Genomic DNA, 12,194 nt, shown 5'->3' with positions numbered 1-12,194 from the left:
GATTTTCAGAAAAGATCGAGGGACCACCATATTATCAACTTGGATATAAATCTTCCTTTGTCTGTACTGAAAATACTAGCCAAAGTCTGAAGGTTGAACTTTTTAATGGCTTGAATACACTTATCCAAGGGTCTTCATGAATCTGTTCCTGGGAATCACAGCAGTGTTTTTGCTTGACTCCATTTTTTTCCAAACTTCTCAGATTTCAGAATCTGAGGTTTTGCAATATGTTTACAAACTAAATAACCCCACACCTCCTGGTCATTACGTTGAGGGAAGATGGTATGGAGTGTAGTATATGTGAATGTCACTCAGCTGCTCTTGTTTCTTGATCAGATTGGATGGTATGGGGAATGGCATTTTTTTTTTGCATGGTTTGTAGCCAGATCAATGACTGGATGAAAGTTACTTTAGTTTAATCTAATTTAGTTTTAGATTAGATTTAGCTTTAGTTCAATCTAAATTAGAGTACAGCTGGAGAATGACAGGTATATCTTTACAATCTCCCTGATCATCCGTATCCTTAAAACTGAAGCCAGTTTCTCCAGTTAGCCAGTATTTTAAGTAAGATTATTCTGTAAAAGTACTTCATTATAGACACCATAAATACATAAGCATGGTTTTTAAATTGCAGTGCACTTTATTTTTTGGTAAATATGACTGTATTTATTCATAGCAATCAAATAAAAACAAAATTTCTTGCTATTAGTTAGAAAATAATCCCTGCTTTACCTGCTCCCATACTGTGGACAAAAATCAGACACTGACTTAAAAATGAACAGAGAAATAGAGAAGATCTAATTGTACAAAGGGAGAGGAACATCAAGTTGCTTCTTTCATCAGATTTCCTTCTTTTTGGACTTTGCCTAGCTCTTTAAACATGAAATGCTGTTATCAAATAACTATTTCCAGAGACACTCCAAAAGTTTTCAGATCACACATCAGGTTTTAGTTGTATTATGTTCACTGTGATACACTATGTGCATATCAAAATTTAGGAAGAACAATAGTACTTTCAGTCCTAGCACAGCAAGCACCCAAAATTGATTTGAAGGCATTCAGTCCTTTTTTAAATCAATATGGGCAGTAACATGCCAAAAGCTGAGGACCTTCTTCAGTGACTCAGGTTATTAAAAGAATGAAATTGAGGATTCTAAATTGTCCTATAATCACTCCTAGTGACTGATAAGGTTAGCCTTTAGAAATATGATGCAATTAAGTGGGGAAAAAACCTTCAGTTGTACCTAGCTCCTCTGTACTATTCAGTTTTCCTCCCACATCTAATGAATAAAAAATTTTTCAAGTTGAGAACTATGCTTAAAATAAAATCCAAAGTCAAGTTAATGGAGGGCTAAAAGAAAATGAGGTACTTAAAACTATGGAGATTAGTTGTTCTGTGTTTAGAGATATACTGCATAAAGTGCACTGTAAATTTAACTATCATTAGTCTAGGCCAATTAAAAATTTTAGACTACACTTCAGAAAAAATGTATTACTCAACTTTATCTATTTTTACTATATAAATTAAAATACCTTTCAGGAATATAGGTTGTGTCGTCATAATATGAATTAGGCACTCTTCTCTCCTGCCTACTCCTCCTGAATATGGAATAAACAGCACAGATATTTCAGACATTTTAAAGGGTGCTTCTTTCATGATGTTTTCCTTCACTGTATTATTACGATAGTGATGAACATAGAGCACATTTATCTACAGTTCAGCAGTATATTCTGAATGTATATTTTCATATATGTCATTTTAAACTTCTACTTTCAAATTGTATTCAGAAATAATTAACAACATATTAAGAACATTTGATCAATGCACACATATTTCATAGGAGTGAGAAGTTGCATCAATAGGAAAACAGTATTTGAGCAACTGGGAAATTTCACCAAAAATAGGATATGGATGTTAGAAAATTTCTGACTGGTAAAACGGAAGTCAGAAAACAAAATGGAGGCAAAATTTTATTTCCTTAAGTGAAGCAACAGAAATTCTGCCTGAAATAAACCTCACATCCTGCACAAAATGTGCACAAAACAGCTTTTATTGACTTCCAAATACTAACCTCAAAGGCTAAGTGAAAAAAATGAAAATAGCACATAGTGTGGTGTTCTCAGTGACTAAGCTGAGCTCTGAGACAGGTAAGTTAAGAAAGAATTTCATACAGTGAGGTTTTCAGCAGATTTTTATTTGGGAGAACTGCTAATATTTTAATTTTAAAAACAATTGGGTTAAAAATCTTGAGAACATTACTCTGTCATTGAGCTCACGTGTATGTCAGCCAATTTAAATGGGTGACTGTCAAATTATGAACTAGCCTGTATAACTCTATAGGACTATGAATTGGGGGATATAAATAAAAGCATAAGTAAAGCTCTACAAGTCCAGCCATGATGTCTTATATATGTTTCATCTGAGTAGCTGCAGCAGTGTGAACTGGTACCAGCTAGTGCTACCATGCTGATGATCACATTATAGAGTCAAGGAAAATTGGAGTGGGGTACTGAGCAGCAGGGCGTTCTTGAGAAAGGCCTGGGTCCAAAGGGCACTGAAATCACTGAAGCTGCACGCGTGCCTATTGTCTTTCTTAGGCATATGCTGGAGTAAGTATCCTGTCAATGCCACCTCTGTTTCTTTTGGGAGGGAACAGTTGGATTTCTTCAAAAGGGGAGAACTATCACGAAGACAAAATGATGAGTGCTGTAGCCTAAGAATGAACTCAGAAATTAAGGGTTTTGATAATGTAAATGTGTCCTAGAACTAACGAACTAAAGACTATCAAATCTGATAAACAGTAACTGGAACAAACTGCAGCAGAGAAAAGATGAAAGAGAACCAAGTAGTCACTCTGTGAGGAAAAAAAAAAAAACCAAACCTGCTAGAAGACACCACAAGAGTTAAGGGGCCGGCTGTGAATGACTACAAGATAAGCAATGAAAGAAGCCATGACTAACAAAGAAGGCAAGTAATTTTGACTGATGTATCTGTATGACATATTTGCCTGCAGGACACCCACACTGGTGGATTCACAGTGACATAAGATACAAAACTCTCTGTCCCAGATGAGAGACTCCTCCCTGAATGCTGGACTGTACAGAACAATGTTTGCTATTTTGATGAATAGTGAAAACTGGAAAGTTATTTCACATGCTTAATAAAGTGAAAGACAGGAAGAGAGGTGGTTGCTTGAGATCAACATGATATTGATGAAGCCGATGGAACTCAGAAGACAGGACTAATACCTTGACCTACAAAAATAATGTAATTTAAAGTAAGCATTAAACTGGGAAAAAGTGTAAAGATAAATGAGGAAATATTGTTTAAAAAGTAATTTTTCATATATTTCCAATAAATAAAATAAGGAAGAGGAAATTACTTAGTGTTTTTCAATGGATAAGGAGGAACTGGATAAAGATTATGCTTTAAATGGTCCTTAAATACCTAGAGAACTGCTGTCAGAATATGGAAAGACAAAAAGGATGAAAAACTAGGAAAAACGATAGTAGCTATGAGGTACTCAGAGCAGTTCATATGTGGTAAGATGACTCAAGTAACTTGAACACTAACGTTACCCACAGGCAGCCTGGATTCAAGAGGATCAGAGAATCCAGCATCAGTTCCTAGGCCCAAGGAATCTCAAGATACTGTTCTAACAGCGAGCTAGAGATATTCCACTTCATGTCAGATTTTCCTTTCTGACCCCAGGAGGAATTAACTTTAATAGCCTTCTCTTCAATAAAGCCCTGGAAAAGATTTACTCCATCTCACTGCTTAAATCCCAGCTTTTTCATCTTTATGCAGTACTGTCACTTTTGCCCTTTATTTTCATTGACTTTATTTTTGAGAAATTACTTTCTGTAGAAACAAAGATTACGATTTGCAAGTCAAGACCCTCAAACTAAGACAATTTGATAATAGCTCCAACTTGCAGCAATATCTGAACAGTCACAAATACAACCAGCAATCTGAAACAGGTTCAGATAAACTAATGCAAATGTGAGTATATAACTAAGACAAAAAACAGTATATAAAAATTAACTATTGAAATAGCATACGTATGAACACATTTCATCACATATTTTCAGAAAACAAACCAAAAATCCCTCTCCTTATTAAAGTTTCTACATGCAGACTGAACTATTGACACACTTTCTTTATATTACGTTTTATGTGAAACAACATCATTTCAAAACAAATGTTTAACTGAGTTCTAAGGGTTATAATGTCTATTATACTATAGCTTTGGAGAATTTTTAAAAAGTAGTATTTCTTTGGAAGGAATACTTCTATGATACTATAAAAGTTTCAGATTCTATTTTGTTTCTGCATCCAAAAATAGTTTCACGCTCACTAAAAATATGGTTATATACGATCTGAATCCAGAGCAAACCTTAACGAACTTCTCAGAGGAACTCATATCCAGAGGGCAGCCATGAAGTTAATATGTGATGAGTTCTTTAGTTCTTGCTATGGAAAATTTTACATGGCCCCTCTTGTAAAGCGATAGCCATATCAACCATTATATCTGCTATTTGAGATCTGAAGCCACCACTTCCTTTTTATTGGCTCAGTTTATCAGATTTATATCCTTATTTCTATTCACACACAACCATGTAGACTTTTTCCTGTTTTGCGATATTTCTGAAAATATCATAATCACAGTACTACACCAGCATGTCTTATTACATCTTTTAAAAGCCACTGTATTTCAAGTATAATTATTTCATAGAAATTATTATGGGGTCAACTTCTCTCTGCCACATATTTCATATATAAATAGGAACTCTGATGTTCTGTAATCACACACAGGTATTGTGAATATATACAAGTACTCATAAATTACAGAATAAGCACTATATAAATATCTATAACATAAGCTTTTACTTTTCACTCTATTTTTCAGTTAAGCAAAGTATGAGATTTCAGAAAGACTCTATTTCTGTGTACTTTGAAGTAGATAGGCTTTTCCTCATTATTTCATAGAATAATAAGTACTATAAGCACCTTGGAAAATTCCAGCAAAAATGAGGGTTATAGAAAAGACACTTACATATAATACCCACATAATTTATGAAACTGACTTCTATACAGCTATTCAGCTTCTCTTGGGATTTACCCATAGTCTTGAGTAGTCAGTTTTAGGCGTATACATACTCAGAGAGTATTATAAAACATCTTCATTGTATGTGTTTGTCACTTAAAACATAGATCACATTCTCAGTTTGGAAACCAAACACAGTGCTGTCAAAGTATAAGTGGCAGAGCTAATGATATGCTCCACATCAATTATACCTCTCAAGATCATAGTAAGCACCCTCAGAATAGGTACGGCACATCTTACGGGAGCGAAGTAATCTGATTGCATCTTCACAAAATAGAGGATACATTGTGTGATCCTGGCTGCCAAAACATAAAGGGTGAACACAATGAAAAGCAACACAAAGATGAAATGAGGACAAAGCAACATGAAAAGCAAGCAATGCCAGCAACAGAACAAAACGCTGGAACAAAACTCGGTTGGTACTTCAGTGAATTTTGCAGGACTACTTTTAAAAATTAAGGTATATTGGCCTGCAGCTGAGACTACGAGAAAGGTATCGCACTCCAGTTTTACCTGTTGTAACCTTTAACACAGCCATATGTGTATGACATTCTGTATTAGCAGGTATTTGTGTTTGTTGATTTAAATAATTTTCTTTATTGACTTTTTAAAAGACATTAGAATCATGTAAATATAGCATCATCTTCATGGACCACCAATTATAGACTATTGGCAGTGAAAAAATCTTTAAAAAGTGAAACATATGAAGAATTACCCAGTGTTTGTCTACACACTATACTAGGAAAGCTAATGCTGATACTAACTCAACGCTCCTAAGTTTTCTACCACTATACACCGACTAATAAAAACAGAAGTAGACATGTAGGTACATAGAAGTACATGCGTTATCCACACAGAGTCACACACAGGAAAACTTATACCTGGCATCTCTGGAAAACTTATACCTGGCATCTCTGTAATGGTGATCTGTGGACTGCGTGTACCGGGAACGAGGTAACGTAACATAATGACTGAGTAGATGGCAGAAAGAAAAATACAAATATGAGACAATAAGATGGTGAAGGAATGATACACATCACACAACAGAAGACATAAAAATCTGAGAATGCAGGAGCTACGAAAGCATTGTATAGAGTACTGAAATTATTAACAAAATTAGAAATCTGATGTACAGTTCTAAAGGTAAAATTATCTGGATGATTCACACATTTATTCTGAGAAACCAGTAGGAGACTATGGATGAAGCAGATAGCTATAATTTGGGATTCTCCATATTATTTCAGTTAGGAGGAAAAAATGTATAAAACTCTGTCTGAAAGCAATCTCAAGAAGTCAGATTGCCTGTTTAATTGCTTGAAGGCAGTGATAACTTCAGTCTGAATAATAACTTTGGCAGAGGTTTACCTAGTTTGTCTGAAAGGCTACCACCATTGGGAGATCTGTCCCCACATAGCTAGCTCCAGAGCTTTCCCATTTCTGAGTGTAAGTTTTCCTAATATTTATCCTATTGTGATAAAAGATTAATTTAGATGAAAGCCTTGTTATTATTTAAATAATTAATGAAGAGATATAACATCTGTAACAGAATATGCCAAAAACCAAATGAATGCATTTCAAAATAATAAACCCAAGATATTTATATTTTGTTTGCATTTTGAAAATATGTTAAAATTTATATATTTTAAATATATTAGTTACAGCACTAGATATTTTCCAATTATCAGAAATAGAAGAATGTTATTTCTCTTTTAGTGTAAATATATGCACACTGTACAGGAAAAATGGTTTTGAAAATAGTTTTTTTCTTCCAGTTTACAAGGAATTATTAGAATGCAAAGGAGTCCCTGGTCTACAGCTCCTCTGAAGTTGCGGTATTTTAAAGGACTGTCTAATCACAAAAATCCACATTGGAAGTGTAAACTGATTTCACAAGAAACATGGTAAACCCCATGTTTATCCTCCACTTTTGTTTCTCATATCTTAATTTTCTCATAATTAATGATTTTCTAGTAATCAAACACATTGTTACAGGTAGCTATATTACCTACACTTACAATCTTTGCCTCTTTTGACTGTGGATAAAATGTATCATCAGCCACATGTAAATATTCCTTATAAGCATATTAAGTTAATTATATATATTGCAAGAGATCTTTGTGCTCACTTCTTGTCAAATAAATGCAAAAGCATAGTCACCACTATAAAAGCTTCTAACTTAAGTCCCTGATTATGCAATTTAAACTTTGCAGTTTGTTACAAGAATGAGGAGCCGTACACAATTCAGCAGGGCCCAGTTTGACACGGTACACTGAAAATTTCAAGATGAGATCCTAAGAAGGACTAACAATTAAGAAAATAATCATAGGGCTACACTGCAGGCTGCAAAAATTATTAGGGTTCTTAAACTAATGCACAGACCTGAGTACCAAAAGCAGTCTACCCGTAACAGCCTGGCAGTCAGCATGCTGCCAAGAAGCATTAAAAAATAATTCCTTCATGTTCTTAAAATTTGCTTTAGAATATATGCACACCCACAAGAAGAACAATCAAATAAAAATGTAGGAGTCTACCCCTTTTTTTTTTGCAATCTTCATTTAGACTTCTAGCCTTTTACCACACATCCCTTACTTGCTACATTACAGTAGTCGATGGCAAAAGTATATCAAATGATGGTATGGCAAAATGAAAATACTAGTCTGCATCCTCACAGATTTCTGAAACATTACATATTTTGTTATAGATAGGATAAACAGAAAATTTCCAGCAGCAACTCATTTCACTTATATTAAAATAATGAAGTTAGTCTGATAAGGCAGCACTATAGGTTTTGTAATATGATCATTAATACACACACACACACACACGCATACATCCCCCCATACACCCCTGCATCAGGTGAAAACAGATTTCCACTAATCTGACAAGAAGATTCCAGACATATAGGCAAACATGATAACTTTCCTTTTTTAAAGCAAACAGAAAATGATGACTTAAAATTTTCTGATATCGCTCACATATTTGTCCATTTCCTTACACCTTCATAAAAATTCAATGAACCATGAGGGTAACAAAACAGAGATCAGTGATTCAGTGACCAATTAGATTTCCTAATTGGAAGTACTTAGTATCCAGGAACAGGCTTGACATACCAGAACAGTCTCAGAAGCACACTTGAAAACAGGCACAGATACACAGAGCACCTCTCTTGAACCACCCATGGCACACCTTTCTGTTCCTACTGTACAAGCGGAGTTTAACCTGGTCTTTACTGCTTGGGATATTTTATTCAATAGTAAAGATGAGGCATTAGAAGATAATCTATTCCTTTCAATGTTCATTCTCTGTGACCAGGTCCCACAATTGGATTAACGTTCCAGCTTCCCTATTAGAGTGATGTCCTGGTTTTGGCTGGGATAGAGTTAATTTTCTTCTTTCTAGTAGCTGGTACAGTGCTGTGGTTTGGATTTAGGATGAGAATAATGTTGATAACACACCGATGTTTTAGTTGTTGCTAAGTAGTGCTTACACTAGTCAAGGACTTTTCAGCTTCTCATGCCCTGCCAGTGAGAAGCTGGGAGGGGACACAGCCAGGACAGCTGACCCAAACTGGCCAAAGGGCTACTCCATACCACATGACGTCGCGCTCAGTATATAAACTGGGGGGAGGTTAGCTGGGGGGTGGTGACCGCTGCTCGGGGACTGGCTGGGCATCGGTCGGCTGGTGGTGAGCAATTGCACTGTGCATCACTTATTTTGTATATTCTTTTATCATTATCATTACTACTAGTAGTAGCAAACTGGCCAAAGGGCTACTCCATACCACATGACGTCGCGCTCAGTATATAAACTGGGGGGAGGTTAGCTGGGGGGTGGTGACCGCTGCTCGGGGACTGGCTGGGCATCGGTCGGCTGGTGGTGAGCAATTGCACTGTGCATCACTTATTTTGTATATTCTTTTATCATTATCATTACTACTAGTAGTAGTAGTTTCCCTTCCTTTTCTGTCCTATTAAACTGTCTTTATCTCAACCCACAAATTTTACTTTTTGTTTTCCTGATTCTCTCCCCAGTCCCACTGGGGGGCTGGGAGTGAATGAACAGCTGTGTGGTGTTCAGCTGCCTGCCAGGTTAAACCACAACAAGTGGGAAGTTGACTCCCAAGTATTACTGTGGAAAGGATGAAGTACTAGAGTACTATCACATCCTGACAATCTTGTGCTTATTGGAATACCCATAAATAATTCTGAATGCAAAACAAGACTTTCTGTTCCACTGCTAAGAGCCTGCATGAATCAAACTCAGTTGACACAAGAAACTTCTATCATCCTATTACTGTTTATCTATTCTGATAGCTTTTCCCAGTGTATTATCTGATTGTAATTTAAGTAATACATTGTATCATTGGCAACAGTACTATCCTCCATTTTTAGTAACACTCTTACACTTTTTCAATTGAAATAGCAAATTAAATCTATTACAAGTATGAAATTATTGATTGCTAAAAAAATATATAATTTTTTTTACTGGTATGAATTTGCCTTTAACCAAATACCCTCAAACTTTTCAAGTTACAATTTTCTGAAAATCTAGCAATGTGAAAAAATGGCAATTAGCTTAATCAGACTGCAGAGTAAGAAATAGGTGGTTCTTTGGGTCGATTAGTCAGAAATTTAGGGGGAAAAGAGTCATTGAAAGTTGTAGAAGGGAAAAGAGAGAGGGCTGGCATATGAAATATAGGGCAAGTACTGTGGGAAGGAATGAAGTAAAAAACTGGGCCTGGGATCAAGTTAGGACTGCAAGATTGAGCGCAGAATTGCTGAAGGGAAGAGGAGGCTGGCACTAATAAAATTGTGTGGCTTCAGGGAAAAGGCGTGCTGTACTTCCTATTAGCAGCTTACTCATTCCAACGATGGTAAGCAACTACTACAACTAGTTACTTTTTCCAAACAAGTGAGGCCAGTGATATGGTTCTAAAAGTTTAGATGCTCATCTGAACAAAGCAGAAGTTAATGTGCTCTGTGGTAGAATGTTTTCCATGTTGCTTCATAAACACCTGGGAAATCACACCTAAAAACTACATAAATAAAATGTGAAGTCAAGCTCCCAACCTTTAGAAAATGGCAAATGCCATTCAAGAATAAAACATTGGTTATATCATTTCCCCTGCTACATTTCATAGAAAATATTAAGAGAATAGTTTTATTTAATAGTTTAGTTTTTTTAAAGGAGAACAGATTTTCTTTACGTATAAACATCAACCATTTTTCCACCGATAAAGGTATGGATGCTTTTTGTCACACCAATTGTATAGAAAGTCCTGCTTATCTCCTGGGATAGATGAAATCCTAGAAATATTCCAACAGATTGCAATTGACAGTTTGAAGACTTTAGCTGTGAAACAATGGCAACTATCAGCAGAGAATTTGTGAACTGACATATATTCAATCAAGATGACTTTCAACAAGAAAATCAGTATCACGTTATCACAGCGCTCCCCATAATGTATCTTAAGTCCTTGATCCAAAGGGCATAATACTGAAATCTTTTATCAGAACTGCATTATTTTTAACATGGACATTTTGTATGTGCATGTTATTCTGAGGAATGTATCTATGACTTTTTGTTGTTGTTTGTTTTTTAATTCGGCTCAAAGGTTCTGAATCATGAGTCCTTACGGATGTAGCTACATTTGGGTATGTACCCATATGACATACGCAACCGAAAATTGAAAATATTATGCCAGAATTTCCACATAAAGCATCAGGTACCCTTTATACTCGACAATATCTTTGTATCTGTAATATACGCTTAAATGATTGTACTGTAAAATATTAACTAAATAATAAATGACTACCTAATTACATATTATTCAGCTGTGTATTTAATAAAGAATGTGAAAAAAAAACCTGTTAAGTTTTCTGTTTTTTACTATGGTGCAATGACTCAAAAAACTCTTTTCCTAGTTTGACCTAATCTGGCACCTAGCTATTAACGATGTCGGGTTAGGAGCCTGCTACTTATAGATAAAGCAACTGCCTGTGTGAGATGACTTTTAGAAATGTAGGATTTATATTGCTCTTAGCCACATTTAATTTTGTGTTAAATAACGGAAGCAGCTAATTAAATGGCATCTTATCTAACATGCGGCAGACTCATGGTAATGAATTATTTTCTTCACTGGTTTGATAATAGTAACCAGAATTTTTGGCATGTATTTTGGCATTTACTTTAAGACATGTTTAAAAAAAATTTCTTTCAACAGCATGAAACAAACAAAGTGTTCAACAGAAAGTCTGTATTTAAATGTGCTAATGAAATCATCTCTCAGTAATAGTGGTGTGATAGTCATGCTAGTTCCAGCATATCAAGATACCATCTTTGCACTGATTTAAAGATAATAGAGAATATTTCTTTAAATAATCATGGCTATGACTACCCCATTACTTTAACACAGCAGATAATAACTTTTGTTCTTTAAAATGGAAACTGTGCAATAGTCCTGATGAAGGGATAGCAGACCCAAAATTTAACTTGCTTTTTCTCTCTTGTTTTCTTCTAAGTGCCTAGTAGAAAAACATTTCTACTTTAGGAGTTTTCTCATACATTTCCACTACAAGACTACCTGAGTTAGGCATTCTCTGAATGCTCGGGCCTACTATATCTATGCTAAATTCACCATTAGCAATTTCATGCCTCAGGGAGAGCACATCTAGGATAAAGTGATAAAACTGCTAAATAGTAGGTAAGCTGGTTAGAGCTGTGGCCCTGAGTAGAATTTCCTTACGCTGTCTTGGTGTTTGCTGTTAACTGCTGATACATCTTTCAGAAAGTAATACACATATAGTTTTGGCTGATGTCTTGTTTTTGGAACTATGCTAAGATTCTCACATTGTTCCTCTAATTCACCTAATTATATTGATAACTTAAATATAAAACTCTGAGGTCAAATCTGGCTGTTTCCAACATTTTCTCTATAGTTTGATTACTTTCAGTTTCTGAAGTGAGGTAAAAGTCTGCTTTAGAGAGTTTATTAAAACATGTCAAACTGAAGTTTACAAGATTATCCCATTACAGATAGAAGATCTTATGGAACTTGGGGCTGTATTAGGTCACAAGCATTCATAT

General features: G+C 35.3%; 1 protein-coding gene across 3 annotated transcripts in view; it reads right to left on the bottom strand.

Moving 5' to 3' along the window:
* Positions 1 to 12,194, bottom strand: part of RIMS2 (regulating synaptic membrane exocytosis 2) — a 409,515-nt gene that overhangs the window by 158,301 nt on the left and 239,020 nt on the right. For 2 of the 3 annotated variants that reach the window (XM_009323094.1, XM_009323096.1), the window contains one exon: positions 6,014 to 6,079. The exons of the other annotated variant lie outside the window; for it this stretch is intronic. In XM_009323094.1, coding sequence (XP_009321369.1) covers positions 6,014 to 6,079 — 66 coding nt within the window. The remainder of the gene's footprint in view (positions 1 to 6,013; positions 6,080 to 12,194) is intronic. 3 annotated transcript variants of the gene reach the window in all.

This window comes from Pygoscelis adeliae, unplaced genomic scaffold, assembly GCF_000699105.1.
Source record: "Pygoscelis adeliae isolate BGI_AS28 unplaced genomic scaffold, ASM69910v1 Scaffold174, whole genome shotgun sequence".
Lineage (NCBI taxonomy): Eukaryota > Metazoa > Chordata > Aves > Sphenisciformes > Spheniscidae > Pygoscelis > Pygoscelis adeliae.
The sequence above is the reverse complement of the archived record's forward strand: the minus strand, read 5'-3'. Positions and strand labels throughout refer to the sequence as shown.